We start from the raw sequence: 17,348 nt of genomic DNA, 5'->3' as shown, positions 1-17,348 counted from the left end.
TGCTAATCATTCGCCAATTGCACAACTAGAGCGAAATCCCAGGCCGTGTTCATTCGCCGTGGAACGGAAACGTGATACAAGGGGGCGAAAGCAGGAACTCGTATTTCAGATAAAAAGAAAAAGCGCGTGTTTATCTTCGGCGCAGGCACGACGATCTGTCGCCCTTGCACTCCACCACACTGCTCGACGTCGCCGGGCTCAACCGCTGCTGGTGCAAATCGCAACGGACGTGAATTCTGTTCAAGGTAACATCTAATGTGCACGTGTGGCGAGGATCTCTAATAGGGCCGCTTTTCTTCTATATTTTAATTAGTGACCCGCCTAACGGTCGCACGTCCAATAATTGCATACTGTACGCAGGTGGCACCATAATGCAAAGCTCCGTCAGCTCTATCACTTCTGTCAGTGGAGGTTAAGTCAGTGGAGGTTCATGTCAGTGGAGGTTAAAGAGTCCCAGGTGGGCAAAATTATCCGGAGTCCTTCAATACGGCTGGCCACATTGCCTTAATTGCTTCGGGACGTTTAACCCCCAGAAACCAAACCAAACACTTACAACGCTCGTTATTCCTTACAAATCATTAAAAATCGCGCAACGAGAATATTAACCTTTAGTTCATGGAACACTAAGTTAATACAACTATGGAACGACAATCATATTTTCCCGCTTTATCAGCTTGTAAAAGATATTATTGGCGTTTTTTTGGTCAGGCTGATAAATGATGAGATTCCAGGGCTTCATATTTCTAACAAATCGGTCATAAGTGCGAACGAAATGAGATTTGCTTCAAATCATTACCAAGTTTTGCCCAAAGTACGGATTATTTACGGATAAATGGCAGTTCCTTCCTCATCGTTTTGTTTTTGGTATACGCTACCATTTGCCTTAAAGGTGCTCTAAAGCGGAACCTGAAATCGTCTTTTTACCACGAGAACTTGATCTACACTTTCCGAACATTATCAGAAACTTCAAATTATTGTCCTGTGCGGCCGATTTCCCTGTTAAATCGAATTAAAATTTCCGGATCCCGTCTGTTTTTTCAACTCACCTCTGAAAAGAGGAGAAGTCCGCCAACGTCTGTAGTGCCTTTCAGTAAGTCGCACGGCGGCTTGCCGCTCTGCCATCGGCGACTCAGGTTATGAGGGATGCCGTATTGAAGGGCTCCAGAAATTTCGACCACCTGGGGTTTTTTAACGTGGGCTGACATCAAACAGCACACGGGCCTCTAGAGTTCCGCCTAGATCGAAATTCGACCGCCGCGGCTGGGATCGAACCGGCGTCTTTCGGGTCAGCAGCCAAGCGCCATAACCACTCAGCCACCGCGGCGGCTTTGGGGTTATTTGCCATGCGCTGACAACGCACAGTACACGGGCCTCTATAATTCTGCCTCCATCGAAATTCGACCGCCGCCGCCGGGATCGAACCCGCGTCTTTCGGGTCAGCAGCCGAGCGCCATAACCACTCAGCCACTGAGGCGGCCCTGGGGTTATTTAACACGCACTGACAACGCACAGTACACGGGCCTCTAGAATTCTGCCTCCATCGAAATTCGACCGCCGCGGCCGCGATCGAACCCGCGTCTATCGGGTCAGCAGCCGAGCGCCATAACCACTCAGCCACCGCGGGGGCCCTGGGGTTATTTAATTTGCACTGACATTGCACAGTACACGGGCCTCTAGAATTTTGCCTCCATCGAAATTCGACCGCCGCGGCCGCGATCGAACCCGCGTCTTTCGGGTCAGCAGCCGAGCGCCATAACCACTCAGCCACCGCGGGGGCCCTGGGGTTATTTAATTTGCACTGACATTGCACAGTACACGGGCCTCTAGAATTTCGCCTCCATCGAAATTCGACCGCCGCGGCCGGGATCGAACCCGCGTCTTTCGGGTCAGCAGCCGAGCGCCATAACCACTCAGCCACCGCGGGGGCCCTGGGGTTATTTAATTTGCACTGACATTGCACAGTACACGGGCCTCTAGAATTTCGCCTCCATCGAAATTCGACCGCCGCGGCCGCGATCGAACCCGCGTCTATCGGGTCAGCAGCCGAGCGCCATAACCACTCAGCCACCGCGGGGGCCCTGGGGTTATTTAATTTGCACTGACATTGCACAGTACACGGGCCTCTAGAATTTCGCCTCCATCGAAATTCGACCGCCGCGGCCGCGATCGAACCCGCGTCTATCGGGCCAGCAGCCGAGCGCCATAACCACTCAGCCACCGCGGGGGCCCTGGGGTTATTTAATTTGCACTGACATTGCACAGTACACGGGCCTCTAGAATTTTGCCTCCATCGAAATTCGACCGCCGCGGTTGGGATCGAACCCACGTCTATCGGGTCAGCAGCCGAGCACCATAACCACTCAGCCACCGCGGGGGCCCTAGGGTTCTTTAACATGCACTGACATCGCACAGTACACGGGCCTCTAGAATTTTGCCTCCATCGAAATTCGACCGCCGCGGCCGGGATCGAACCCGCGTCTTTCGGGTCAGCAGCCGAGCGCCACAACCACTGAGCCGCGGCGGCGGCCGCAAAAGTATAAATTTCTATCTATTACACCTTGTGTAAGCGTTAGGTTGTCATTCAACGAACGCGTGTTTTCTGTAGTTTTGAATGTATGTGACCACTCAGTTTTTTTTTGTAATGTAATTGTAGTGAGCACGGTGATTTCCGCTGTTTGTATGACCAATTCGTTGAGCTGCGACTTAAAAGACGGGATATAAGGAAGAAATGACGCGCTAGAAGGTTGGCAGGTATACAGGGTGTTTTGATCGAGATTTTATACCAGATTTAAAATAGGCTTTTTGAGTTAGAAGAGCTCTTTTTCCCGCATAGCACTGTCAGCGATGTTGCGCATCAGAATACAGCTGAGACGTGCTGATCGGAGCCTTCTGAACTAATATTGATTAGTTAACTTTTTAACTATTACTGTTAGGCTCTTTAATTATTAGGAGGCGTCAAGCCCACTGTAAGTAACATCCATATCAGTTTTTAGTACTACGAGAACACTGCCACCCTCGGTGGTGTGGCCCAACAGTCTGGCTACATCGCCCTAAATTACACGCGCTTGCGAGAAGCTTGCAGAGAAAGCAACCTCTCCAGTGCACTTAACTCGTCGAAAGAGCCAAAATTTGGTTGTCCAAAGAGCAGAGCTTTACCGTGTTTTCGAAATATAATATAAATATAACATTAGTCGGCTAGTTAGCACGGTTTAGCTGTATTCTGATCGCTACACCGCCGACAATCATATCCGAAAAAAAAAACCGCTTTTCAATCTCTAAAAGCCCGTTTTTAAAAGTCGTGTAGTCATATATCTTTTCCAGCGCTCTGTGTCTCTGACTAGGAAGGAGGAGATAAAGCACTCTGGCGCCGTCCGACTCGTACCGAAGCCTGATAAGAAACAACTTGTGCGCGGTGAATCACTCCCCCGTCTATGGGGCCCAGAGATAGCGTATCCAGCGTGACTCAACCGACGCGCAAGCTAAAAGTGGCATCGCCCTGTGCAGTCTTTCTTTTTAATTGTTTGGAAACTTTGCGACGCGGTATAACTGCTGAGCACTCAGAATTCCTTGAAAAGCAGTGTGTAAACTGGCAATCCTCCGCCTACACAATGAGGGTAAAGTTAACCTCTATTTTTATATGTAAGCACCAAGCCTCGCTTTCTTTTTTCAAAAATTTCTTTGCTTGTGCAGGTGGTGGCTGCTGCTTTATTCTTCAAAATTTCTCTTTCTTTTTCGTTAGGGCATATTTCTACCTCCTTCAGAGAGGAAAAAAACAGTGCTTAATCAAGTACCTCGCTTCACATATCCGTTCGGCTTGGTTTCTTTTGCATCCGCATGCGGAATTGAAAGCGCTCTCGCTATTGTCACCGCTTCCAAATACGAAGCACTTCAGCTGGACTCGTGCTTGAGATACCATGATTGGTCGAATATGAAGCTGAATCTGACGCCTGGAAAATTAGATTACAGAATTAGTGAATTTTTTTATTTCTTTTTACCCTCACCGCATTACAGGCATCGCAGCAAACAATGTGAAAAAGAAGCGGCGGCATTTATACATGCAATAGTAGCTAGGAAATAGACACTAAATTATTCAGTGCGGAACAAAACTGTCAGCGTTGATACGACGAAAGCCAGAACTTTGCTAAAATTATTTATATCAGTAATTTCATTCCGAAGATCATTGCATTATTCAGAACTGCGGGGAATAAATGAGTGTAAGCAAGAAACTGTTTTGCATGAGGGGATCGTAACTTTGTGAGGATGATGAATGCGACACGATGTGTTATAGGGTCTACGAAGCAAGCTATTGTGTAAGCGGTAATGGTAGTATAACTTGTGAAACGGGGTTAGCCGACAAACCTTTCGTCCTGGACTACATTCTTGGGCGGAGGCAGACTAAGCTGCGACTGCGGAAACTCGCACCTCTTCCGCTTTCCCCTCGGCGCTCGTCTCGTCGGAACCGCTTCATGGCATTTCACGGAGCCGGTATCAAGTGCGCTGTAACCCGCGTGCTCCCTGTCCTACAAGTATGCCGGCGCTTTTCGATTCGATCCACACTGCAACTTAGGGGGCTTGTAACGTACAACGATAGAGGTGCCGGCCAGTTGGTTGCTCGTACTTCTTAAAACAGCGCAAAGGATGCGGACCTAGACTACGTACACACGCACGGCTCTTCTTTCCAGTTACCTTTATATCAAATATTTACATAGCTTGATGCGCGGCAGATGGAAAGACAAGCACAATACCAGTATTCGTTCTGGCTTGCGCACAGTACATGTTTCTTTCGGAAGTTGCTGCAGTAGTACAATACATTTAGCCGCTTGCTCATATGTTACGGCGCCTGTCTATGGATGAGAAGTCCCATACTAAAAAGCCTAGTCTGGCCGTTCACACGGGCATCTTGAGCACGGAACGCGTCGAGCTTTGTGTGCAGATAAAATCGCAGCGAGTTTCTGTAGTACGAGCAGCCTGTATATTTATTCTCAGTAAAATCTAGCCGATCAGTTCGTATTTGAACAATATTTGATCGAGTGGCGAGTGTAAACGCCCGATGAATGAAATCTCTTTCCGCTCTGTTTTTCGCTCGTGTACTTCACCAATTAAGTTCGATCACGAAGCGCTTTACAATAATCAAGGATTATTTGCGGTAGCTGGAGCTCCTCCACCTAAGGTTTAAAGCGCCTCGTTAATTAATTAGGAACCTTCAAAAACGAGGCGGGTCACGAAGGGTTGAAATTTACTTCATTCCAGGGACTCTGCATATAATATACGGGCCCACCTGTACGAATCTATTTAATGCGTTGTTCCTGAAACTGGCGTAAATACACTTAGCACAGCAGCCACGCTCGCTCATTGTGGCGAACCTTGTGTGTGAAAAAGAAGACGATCCAGAGGTGTGAAACTCACTCGCAGCCCGTGCGCTTGGCCTGAACCTTTGCAACCTTAGCAGAACGACCCGAGTTCTGCTGAACCACAACCCCCTCTTACACACTAAATGTTCTTGATTTCGAAAGCATCAAGACCGCTGTTTTTTTCTTACCCATGAACGATTCTATCTTTCTGCCTCTGGTGCAAAATTCTCAGGAGGGTATTCATCTTTGAAGCGCGCCGCACCGTTGACGTCGTGTTTAGTGCATCCGACTCATATGCGGGAGGCGGATGCTCTAAGTATGCCACCTGTCGCAGCGCTCCATACGCGAACACACAGCTTTTCAAGCCCACGTTCGCCATCTCTCCACCCTCCCCGTCCGCTGCATCACTTTGTGCTGACCTGGCGTATTCATTTGAAATCAGAGTTTTGCAGGTGAACCGGTATAATAGGTCTTTAGCATCTGTCCTACCTGCACTCTAAATTTCAACTTCTCGCTCCCAATTCCTCCACGATTCTCATATCGCATCCTCTTCTGCCACCGGAACTCCCTCCACGGAATATTTAACCCCTGCCTGTGATTAACGCATTGCCCAGAGCAGCCTGAGACTCCTCCCTCAGTCCTTGTTCACTTCGCTTGGGTTGCACTTACAAGGGTTATATGTGGGCCATATGTTCATGCGCAGAATAATGCTGCACAGCTGCGTATTGTTTATTTCTACGTGTTCAAAGCAGCTGGCGCGCGACGTTTTGACACGAGATGCGATAAGATTTATCTTTAATTTTCGCAGCCACGCTCAACTGCTTCTCCAAGTTTCGAGAATGCCGCTGTGGTTTTTGACGCGTTATTTCGAATGTTCTTTGCCTGCTTTCAATATAACTCGTTCCAGAGCAGCGCTGGGTCCATTTCTCGATTTTTGAACGACACGTTCAAAGCGCCTGGTTCGTTCGTTGCTATAGCCGCCGTCGAGCGCATCCAATTTCAGTGGGCACAAATCAGCCTTATAAAGGTTTTTCTTTTTTTGGAAACCATTCAAAGGGTTCCTGCTTTGCGGAGAGTTCACCAACGCGTGAACACAATTACAAGCTGCGGCTGCCCATCGATGTAAAATTTTTGAAGTGCTTGTTTTTTTTTATTTATCTTTGCGAAAATAAAGTAAGGCGAAAATGTGTGGTGGTTACAAAAACCTTGAATACCCAGAATCTGATTTGTATGAAAGTCCGGTTTGTGTGGAGGAATCTGTGCTCATCACGTTCATGCAATGAACAAGACAATAATTACCAGCGCAAACCTTGCAACGTTTTCAGAAATCCTTAAAACTAGCCAGAACATATCTTCACGCTGGGATGCGTCCTCAACATAGTTGCAAAAATTTCTATCACGCATAAAGATTGCATTTCTGTCAGTGCCGTAGAGAAGAATAAAATTATGTCAAAGAACGGCTGCATCCGGAGGCTTTGGAAAAAGCACGAAAGTTTGTGGGACGAAAAGCGCTGTTTTTTTAGCATTTCAATGCGGTGCTGGGTATAGTCTTGTTGGGGACCACAATCTCATTAATTCTTTTTATCTTTCATCTCTAAGGCATCCCTGGTGCGCCACATCTTATCCCAGCTGGGCCCTTTATTACCTTAGTTTTCAATTTTGTGGTTTCTTGTTATTGGGTACTTTCTTGGTTTATATATGCAATTTCTAGTCTTGCATTGCTTTGCTGGAGATAAGTGCCTCTAGTTGCTCATGACTAGAGCAGAACGTTCTTTTGAGCATGGACTCAGAGGAGAGAGCTTTAACATTGTTCTATCCAGCCAGCCCAGAATACTTTGTAGTAGCAACGCCGAGATCTTGGTCCAACGAAACCGGTCAACGTTTGCGTGCTGCTGACTTTTTAAGCTTGCTCTTCACCAGGCAAGGGCGGCAGAATTTCAGCGAGAGTGCTGTTAAGGAGTAAGCGGGAAAATAACTCTCCGGGATCACTTAAGACATCTGTAACATAAACAAGAAGGGTTGCGTTGATATTAAAAGCCGAGTTTTAGTGCCTTGAGGGCGACGTCAGTTTGCTATTGCCCATCAGTTTGTAAGTGCATGTCACTTTGGCTACTATAGATGCAGGTAACTGGCACTGCTTCGAAGCAGGAAGCTTTAATGCGCTCTTATGTCTTTCACGAAGCTTTAATTCACAGATTGCGCTTCCTTGAGTGCCTACCTTTTGTCCGCCTTGTTTGGACTAGAATACCTTCAGAAATATTAAATGCTTGGACGGATTCAAACATGCGGTAAGCTTTAAACCCAGCAAATGATTTCGATACATTGCATACTACTATTTCAAAAAACCGCATCCTGGAGGATTTCGCTGTTTTTCTCCCTGAATTCCTAGGACGCGTGTCGGCATTCATGAAAAGCATGTTATATTATTTGGGACAACGTAACCAAAATTTTTCATTTTCTGTATTCCGACCACAAATTAACGCAGCATTAAACATTGTGTTACATGTAAGTCAGAGGCCGAGTCGAAGTAAGCCGGTTCTGTGAGTTATGTGACACGCTGCACTTGCAGAAGAGACCTACGACTAAAAAACGCCGGAACACGAAAACATGTCGTTCTTTTCTCTCATAATTTGCGTTCTATCGCTTGAGTACCCTGCAATCAATCAAACGGAAACATCGCCTAATAACCCTTCGTTTCAAAACTGGACTTCTAGCGGTTCCAGGAGTACCTGACCTTAATCTATTGCATTCAGATTAGTTTGCCTGATTTAGGATTTTAAGTGCGCTTATTTAGTAGGATATCAGCTAGCATGTTGGGTTCAACATTCGAGGCGTATTTTTATGCTTCATAAGGTTTCCAAGCAGTAATCTCCCGCGTTGCATTTCAAGAAAACTTCACGAGAAAAATTGCTTGCTCCGTCCTTGAACATTGCAGCGCACATTATATTCAGTAGTGGCTTCGCATTCTGGTAGGTACCTAAACACACTATGTCTCATAATCGTCATCGTTGTCTGCAGGCTCACAATGATGGACAGAGCACGCAGCGGTGCACCGTTCACAATCTTCAGCGCCAGAGGCGACGGCAGCTTCCTTCTTAATGGAACATCACTTGACCAAATACTGCTTGCGAGCCACGTCAGGAACAAGCCTGTGGTTCTGGTCTCGGTAGCCGGACCATTTCGCAAGGGGAAGTCCTTCCTTTTGAACTTCTTTATACTGTACCTTCGAAACCAGTGCAGAAGGGACTGGCTGAAGGAATCTGGCGCCCCTCTGGGTGGCTTCAGTTGGCGCGGAGGATCCCAGAGGGAGACTACGGGAATACTGCTTTGGAGTGAAGTTTTCCTGGTAAGCCTTACATTGGCGGGCACAGGAGAGGAAAATTTTCTTTTGCGCCCTGTTCCAGGTAACCACGCCTCAGGGGAAAGAGATAGCTGTGGTACTAATGGACACCCAGGGCACTTTCGACATCAAGTCAACAATGAAAGAATGCACCACTTTCTTCGCTTTGAGCACAATGTTGAGCTCAGTACAGATTTATAACCTTTCGCAAAATATTCAAGAGAATGACCTTCAGCATCTGCGTTTGTTCTGCGACTATGGCCGTTTGGCCCAGAAGGTTCGTATGCAGAGCACTAAATTGTCACCTCATCACAAAGCCTCTTCCTTCTGCAGGATGTGAACGAGGCGCCCTTCCAGAAGCTCATCTTTCTAATCAGAGATTGGAGCTATCCGTACGAAGCAGAGTATGGAGAGGTGGGTGGACGCAGAAAGCTGAATGATTGGCTGGCGACTTCAGACTGTCAAAATGGGGAGCTCAAAGGGTTGCGCGAAGATTTGAAGTCCTACTTCAATGACATAGCCTGCTTCCTTATGCCTCATCCAGGTCTTAAGGTACGTAGCTCACGCAGCAGCATCATCACCACCATGATCAAGCAAATACAGTGATCCTTGTGCAGGTGGCGACGGATCCGGAGTTTCAAGGACAGCTTTCGGACATAGATAGCGGATTCAAGGAGCAACTACTCAAACTAGTAGCTTTGATTCTGGCGCCGCAAAATCTTACTACCAAGAAAATCAATGGTCGAGAAATCACATGCGAGCAACTCAGGAAACTCTTTGAGGTATGCCTGTTCGTAGCTACTAAAGGGGCGGAAATGAATATTCGTTCCTTTCCAATGTCTACAGTTCACTTAAGTAATTATTTCACCTTTCATGTAAGCTGTAGAATGTTTAGGTATCTTTAGATTGCAGCACTGGGTGCAACGTAGCAATGCTTGTGCCAACAGCTGAGCACAGCGCGCACCACTTCCGTGAAGTGTACACACGCTGTTAGTTTAGCGGCAAAACATATTAAAGTACTGCGCTGGACAAGAATGTCGCCAGTTTTAGTCACCGTTTCCATTCAAAAGTTTCCATAATCTTTCATACGCACTCTATCTGGCCTCTTGACGTTGGCGCACTGTTTTCGGATTCGCATGTTTATACAAAACGCACTGCCATTTCAGGAGGGACATTACCGATAGCTTACAGAGTGCGGAAAGTACAAATATGCTTTAGCAAAAGGGGTTCCCTTATAAATCAGTAGTGCGCCGAAAAACAGCGAGCGGCTTAGGGATTGTGCGCTTCATACTGTCAGTCATATGAATTGCGGATACTGTCTTGTGCTGTCCCTTCACAACGAATGTGGTAACTATTCAGGTCTACTCGGACAAATTCCATCAAGGCAATCTCCCTTCGCCGATGTCGTTGCGAGAGGTAAGTATAGACTTTGCATTTTCATAACTTTTCTATAGTGCTCTGTCCTCTTGCAGGCAATTGGTGTGGAAAACAACCTAACAGCCTCAAAGGATGCGCTTGAACACTACAACTGTCGTATGAACCAGGTGAGAGCGTCATCATTGCGGCTATTTTTATGGTAAAGCAACCTGCTTGCACGGCGCAGTTTTGCCGCGGAGGCTACCGGAGTGAGAATGAGTTCCGGAGCGGCCATGAAGAGCGACGAGCGACTGCATTGCATGTATTTGACAGTACGTTAAAACTGGGTGGCAAAGAGCTGGAAAAACGCTACAGAGATAAGCTAGTTGAGGTAGGTACTCTTTTATAGATTTTGTATTCGCTTTCATAACACGGGCCAAAGTGTAGAGTGTAACCTAGCAGTGATGATTTCACTCTGTTTCTGTAACTTTTCATGCGAAAAAAACGGGTTATTAGCCACACTTACAGACCATATTTTTTTGCACTATCTTCGACTTTTCCTACAGTCTGTGCTCAGCGAGCTCGCTGGTCGGGGTGCGCTGCCTAAGTGAAATTGTGATACGAAAAGCGAAGGCCCCATGCAGTGTCACTGAGAAAACAAAATTCATTCTCAGCGGGAAATCAACCTTCGCTTAAGATTAGTGGCATGCTGTCTCCACTCAACCAACATCCTGCCAACCGCCCATTACCGATTCCGGAAAATTTTTCGCTTCCCACATTAATTGTTTACTTTTCCCTCGCATCAAAAAAATCACTTAATGAAACTCAGCAGCTGTTCCACACCTCCAACGTCTAAAATTCATGCAGCGCTCTAAAATCCATTTACGCAGTTGAGAACAATTGACGCCCGAATTTTCCTGCAAGACCGGCACCTTGCGCCATAAAAGACGCTGCGCTGCTCCCATCGATCTTCCTGCCACTGTTTTGCGGCGGTGTTTTGTGGCAGGAATATGGCCGAAAAATAACTTCAGCAACCTGACGTGCTCCTTTATACAAGTGTTTAAAGAGAGTGCCTGTTTCATACCAAAGTATGCCTTGGCGGAAAAAGGCTAGAAAATGTGCCGATACTTCGGAGTTGAAATCAGGTGGTGTCGACATCGGATCAGAGTTGACGTCAGTGATTGTGAAGATGGTCACATATGGGCATGCTTGCGCGCATACTTTCTCGGACAAGGTTTTAAAGCGTATTCAAACTCGGCACAATGTGTAAATGTACCCACATCTGGAGGTTTAAATATCACAAAAATGACAGCATTCTTACTTGTCGCATGCAGGTGTTACGTTACTACACACCACGATATGTTATGGAAAAAGCTCTCTGTGCACACCGGGCCTCGCGTTAAATGAAGTTCTTTATGCCTTTTGTATTGTTAAAAGCAGTAAAACGTCCATATTTAGCTATTTACCCGCATGTTAAGCCAGCAATAAGGAAGTGCTATATAGAACAATCCTGTTAGCAACAGGATGCGATACTCCTGAAAAAGCGTTGTGTTTAGGGCTTCTGATTACCGGCTTGTTATAATATTTTTCGCAATTTTATGCACGCAACTTTTCTCGAAAGCATTTCCTGAGCACGAGGGTACTAAACTTCGTTGTAAAATCTAACTGTTACGCATGGAGGCTTTGTTGAATAACTTCATGATCGTCTGAGTCGAGCATGTGGGAGTTCAGAATTTAATTCTATTACTCAGAAACTAAGGCCTCTGAAGATAAAAATGTCGTAGTTTTCATCGCCCTACGCAGAACATAGCAGCTGCCTAAAGCGTCTGACAATACTCTGAGCGCACGAAATGCCCCAGTCTAGTGTGCGGTTTTTGAAGTTTAGGAAGCTGCGTTTAGGTGGGTGAGCAAACTTTTTTATGTTAGGCAAGGGCTTACTGAGGATATATTTTAAGTAATACCTACCATGTGATCCGAAAGGATGTGCGTACGTGTCTTGCTTGCTCGCAGCACACAGCTTCTGTGGCTTCGCCTGGTGGCATGCCACCTAAGAAGTGCTTGCGTGGCCTTTTTACAGGATATAGAGAGGAAGTTTTCGGATTATATCCGGTACAATGAGGACCAAAAGCCGGCAGACACATTTTGCCTGCTGTTCTGAAATTCACCCACCCAGCCACTGACGCCGAAACAGCCACTGTGGCTACTTGTGAATAAGCATCGGAGAACGAAACCGGAAGACGTGCATCTGCATCGCAATAAATTGGCTTGAGTCTTCCCGAAGCTTGACGGGCGCCCAAACGAGATTCTTTATTTTCTAAGGTAAGCCTATTACTAAGTCTCTTTGAAAAAAAAAGACTTTTTAATGAAAAACCACTTTCAGATTCTAACATAAAATTGCAGTAGTCTTAAAGCCGCCTCCTCGCCGTGTTTGATGTCCTGTTTGAGCAGCGTTACGTTCGTGCTCTGAAATGATCACCGCACATACTCTGGTATTTGGCCGACTTCAGATGTCCACGAGGCGGGAGGCATTGTTGCGCAGAATGGAGCAATTTCGTAAAATAATGGAGTAGAACACATTTGAAAAAAATCATAGGTTTTACTCCTTGTATTAGGACTTTACCAAAGACGCCGCTAGAATGCCTTGCGTGAAATTTTCAGTGTAAAGCAATGACAATGAAATAGTGCTTCCCTTAGCTCCGGAATTTCACGGGTTCCAAGGTAGGCATTTTTTCTTAGATTATGATTGTGAACGCACAATCTCGTCGATTTAGGGGCTGAAATTGCAATGTTGCTAAATTCAGAATGCTCGCCAAGTCTTGTATCGGAAAATCGGCTTAATCTCTGCCACGCTATCAGCCATTGGGCGTTGACCCCAATTTCGAGATTTAGTGGTCTTTTGCATTCTGCAAGAAACACTTCTATTTGCTTTTAAGCTAAATTGAAGGAGGCTATATTATCAAACAACCCCTAAAAAGTAAACAAGCATCTTGGCGCAATACTCCGCAGTACGACAGTCTTAAGGCTACAAGACATCATGGATTACTTCGCCATCCGTACATGAAATATTCCTTTCTTACTTCCGCGTTCAGAAGAATACTTAGGCGAAAGGGTGGACAGACAATAAAAAGGCACATTTTTTAAATAGAAAGCAATATGGCCGAACCGAAATTTATGTCTATTTAATACAGCCAGGTAGGTATTTTCAAACCTCATTTGATGAAAACATGTCAAGGAGTGTGGTCACGAGGACTGCTTGAAACTCGGAGCTATTAGCATCAAGAATTATTAATCTCTGTGATGAATGACGTACCGCCCATGCGGAATCAGCATACTCGTATAGTTTTCTGTCGATGGCGTAACTGGCGTCTACGGTATCACGTTGACGTACTACGTTCCGCGTCCCTTATAAGTCTATATGCGAAGAGTACGCGATCATAGCGAGTGCAGAAGATCAGGTTGAGAACGCTAAACAGTCTTCCTTTCTCCCATTTTCTTACGAATCCAGTGTTTTTAAGATGAATTGCTCCTGGTTTTATGAACGGCTGTCCACTGATGCTCGTTGAATTGTATACAGCCAGAAGCAAGCCAGCTAGTTTCAGTGATCGCATGCTGATATTTTACCAGTTGTTGATTACGATTATTAAAGTGCTTTCTAATTTTTACAAATATAAACGGCCTACAAAAGCAGCCATTTAAGCCCAGTAGAAACAAGCGTTTACAAATACACACTGTAAACTGCATACTGGGCACACAATAGGAGTCATTTATGCATCCACCTACTACAAAAAGGCATTTAGCCTGCTTGGAACCGGGACTATGCGTCCCAGCTCCCAGGAAGGCGTCGTGATCGTCGTCTTGTGGCGGTGCATCTACGGGGGCTCGTGACCGGCTATCGGCGTAAGAGTGCTCGCGCCATGACTTGTAAACGGCGGTGACGTCAAACTGCTGTAGTCGTAAGCTCCATCGAGCGAGGCGGACAGATGGGCCCTTCAGGGTGGTTAGCCAGTTGAGCGCGTTATGGCCAGTCAGAACTTCGAAAGGCCTATCGCAGAAGTACGGGCAGAATTTCTACGTGGCCACACTCTCTGAAGGCGCTCGTTCCATGTCGTGGACTAATTCGTTTCTGCCTTTGCTAAAGCGAGGCTGGCGTGCGCAGTTACTCTCTCGCGGCCTTGTTGCTTCTGGACGAAAACGGCGCCTAGACCCACGCCGATTGCGTGTGTATGAATTTCGGTTCCGGCCTTTTCGTGGTGTCTAATCATGGGCAGTGACTGCAAGCGAGGCTTATTTTCCTGGAATGCCTCATGTTGCGGTGCTTCGTACTGCAATGGCATACCCGACTTCATTAGGTGCGATAAGTGTCCGGCAATGCATGAAAGGTTTCAAAAAATCGTGGGTAATACGCGCGCAGTCCCTTCTGTGGGCCGGGTTGTATTCCATCGTTGGTTACTATGTGCGCAAAAAACTACAGCTTCTCTGCCTTCAGGATTAGCCCTGATGACTTGATTGCCTCTAGCACGGTTCGAAGCCCTTTTCAATGATCGTCAAAGCTCAAAGAGAACACGACGACGGCATATAAGTATAGCAGAGAAATGATCCACTTGAAGCCGATTGGTGCTGTGTCCAATACATGCTGGAATGTCATTGCGGCAGAAAAACCTCACTGGGTGGTTACGACTTGTAACGCGATGTTCAGCAAAAGCTTTCTAGGCATTTAGTTTTTGGGATATGTTCCTGGCACACTGGTGTAGAGGTCAAGTGACGCACCCCTGCTCTGGCAGGCAGCTGTTCCAAAAGAGACATCCGTAGGCTTATGTGACCCAGGTTGCCCGTGACTTTAAGGTCACGTTACATGAATGTTAAGCCACCGTGACATTAACGCACCCATCGGTTGCGCCGACGGTGACGAGAAAGCCAGGGACGGGCGCCGAACAGCTATCGCTGCAAAAACTCCCAATGACATTGTCTTGAGGTCGTATAGTCTGTCGGGGGTTATGAAGGCGGTTTTCTCACGGTCTCTTTGGTCCACCTCGATTTCCCATCACAGAGGCGGTATACGCTATCGTCGATTCCGGGAAGTGGTTAGACAGGTTCCTTGGTTACGCTGTTCAATCGGCGGTAATCGACAGAAAACCGGAGAGTAACATCCTTATCCACGAGAACGACCATGGGCTTTCCGATGGCTGGGTGACATCACCGTACAGAACTTCCTTAACTCGGTCTCGGATTGGTTGACATTCACGCGGCGACACACGGTAGGTGCTTTGGCTTAGAATTCGGGTGTGCTGGTGGGCTAAAATGCGATGTTTGGCTATCGGCATTTGTCGGACCTTCGGCGATGACGAGGAGCACTCGCAGTAGCTTTGAAGCAGACTGCACTTTTGGTCCTGTCTGTTCCAGAGCAAGGGTGGGTTTATCTCGAAGAGAGGGGTGGGGTATTCCCTACCTAGGTCAATTTTCTGGGATTCCATTGGGATTCCATTGGAAAGGGCGAAGGCGTCGTAAACGTCGGATAATTCGTCTAAAAAGCGATCGTCGTTCCTTTTTTGACGGCTCGATATTCAGCACTGAAGTTCGTCAGCAACACTTCAGCTAAGCCACAGCGGAAATCGCGGGTGCCTCTTGTGATATGAATTCCTTCCACTAGAGGCAACTCCGTGTTCCCCTCGATGATGGTGTCGGAGCTAAGGTGAGGAAGAACCAGCTCCGTCAGCGTTAAGGTTCAAACTGTTATGTAGCTATTCGGGCCCTCAGCGTGGCGGCGCCGTGGCGGTAGCTGCGACGTGTTTGGCCACGGGGTGCGGAGCAGCTCCCGGCGGCGCGGCTGGTCACGTGGTTCGACACGTGGTTGGTCACGTGACCATCCACGTCATGCGGAGCAGCTGCTGCTGCGGGCGGCGCGGCGGGCCGGCGAAACCGAGCTCAGCTGTGCGCATGCGCCGTGTCAAGTGGGACGAAGATGAAGAAGGAACGCCCTGCGAAACGGAGCGGCGAAAGACTGACTTTGCAATTCAAATGAGCAAGTTCCACTCGGCCAGCTGTAGCTGTTGCGTCACTCGAGGTTTAACCAGAGCTAAACTACCGCCATTTTTTTTTTATTGCACTGTTCGTCAGTGTGGTCGATGATGCAGCTGTACAAGGCCTTATGCATGGGATGTCTTCTAGCAAACATTCGGAAAACCAACATACGAAGTCTACAAAGCCGTGACCCGACGAAGCCGTGACCCGACGGCTGTTTCGCAGTTCGTCTTCGGTTGGGACGGCTTCTTTGACTTTCCCGGGATCTTCTTTGGGACGGTTTGGGCTGCTTTGGTATATCTCAGGCGGTGAGGGCGAGAGGAATATCTATCAGCACTTCCACCAAATGTCCCGTAGTGGTTAAAGCAGTCCGCCAGTCGAGAAACCAGCGAGGAGGGCTTCTAAAAGAAGCTGTTTATTTGGCAGCCATGCGCCAACAAAGAACTAAATGACTCAGCGGCGGCGTAGCCACACGAGTGCTCTGCGGTCGTCAAACAGAATACCCGCCGCTCTGGGCCGTGGTAATTTTACAGCTGACGACGAACTTTTGAGGTGCGGCATGGTAAGTAGCCAATAGAGTGAGGAGCAACGCAGAATTGCTTCCGCCTGGCTGCGATCTGTCCAGTAATCTCACGCCTAATGCTCCTTTCTCTGGTAAACTGCGATAATATATTACGTGCTCATCCTTTAGCTCTGTAAATGCTGCATCTGTACTCCTGGTTCCACGTGGTCCTATGGCGTCCCATTGAATGCCAATCAGGTCTTTGAAGACCTATGCTATACTTACCTAATTGGACAAGGTTCGAGCATCACAGGTTGCCAGGTCTCAGGAGTGGCTTGTCCAAAGCCAGAGATGCGCTGCGTCACTGGCCTGACTGCCGGCTTTGTCTGCTGCTCCGAAGGTGCTGATAGTGTCCTACTGCACCAGGGTGGCCGAACGCTGTTCTGGTGCGGCAATTCTTGGTCGGCTCTAGGCGCCTGGATCAGACTGAACCCCAGCCCTGATTATTTAATTCCATCGACAGGCAGCATTTTTAATGCAATAGGGTTAGAATTCTGACTGCGCGAAAAATGTGGCGCCGCTCATAAAAATCGCCTATTGGCTGTAGGGAAGTGACGTCACTTCGTAACTCGTGACGTCACTTCAAATAAAAGCTTGAACTATTTCTAATGATATCGCATTGCCAAAATATAGTGGTGCAATTGGTGTCTCTGCGAATTCGGTTTTATATAGTGGAAAATTGCGTGGCATGGTTATTAGGGCCGAAGTCTCCTCTTTCATG

General features: G+C 47.3%; 1 protein-coding gene across 2 annotated transcripts; it reads left to right on the top strand.

Moving 5' to 3' along the window:
• Nucleotides 1–97: 97 nt before the first annotated feature.
• LOC144103931 (atlastin-1-like) lies at nt 98–12,345 on the top strand. Of its 2 annotated transcripts, XM_077636653.1 has the most exons (9): nt 99–245; nt 8,370–8,697; nt 8,756–8,968; nt 9,025–9,243; nt 9,309–9,473; nt 10,051–10,107; nt 10,164–10,235; nt 10,295–10,438; nt 12,125–12,345. In XM_077636653.1, exons 2-9 carry the CDS (start codon nt 8,377–8,379, stop codon nt 12,203–12,205), a joined length of 1,272 nt encoding a protein of 423 aa, XP_077492779.1. In that variant the 5' UTR covers nt 99–245; nt 8,370–8,376; the 3' UTR covers nt 12,206–12,345. The 2 variants fall into 2 exon arrangements, with proteins under 2 accessions (XP_077492778.1, XP_077492779.1); XM_077636652.1 differs by lacking the exon at nt 9,309–9,473 and having other exon boundaries at nt 98–245.
• The last annotated feature ends 5,003 nt before the right edge of the window (nt 12,346–17,348 follow it).

Source organism: Amblyomma americanum, chromosome 9 (assembly GCF_052857255.1).
Source record: "Amblyomma americanum isolate KBUSLIRL-KWMA chromosome 9, ASM5285725v1, whole genome shotgun sequence".
Classification (NCBI taxonomy): Eukaryota; Metazoa; Arthropoda; class Arachnida; order Ixodida; family Ixodidae; genus Amblyomma; species Amblyomma americanum.
Note: the sequence above shows the minus strand (reverse complement) of the source record. Positions and strands in the feature narration are given on the sequence as shown.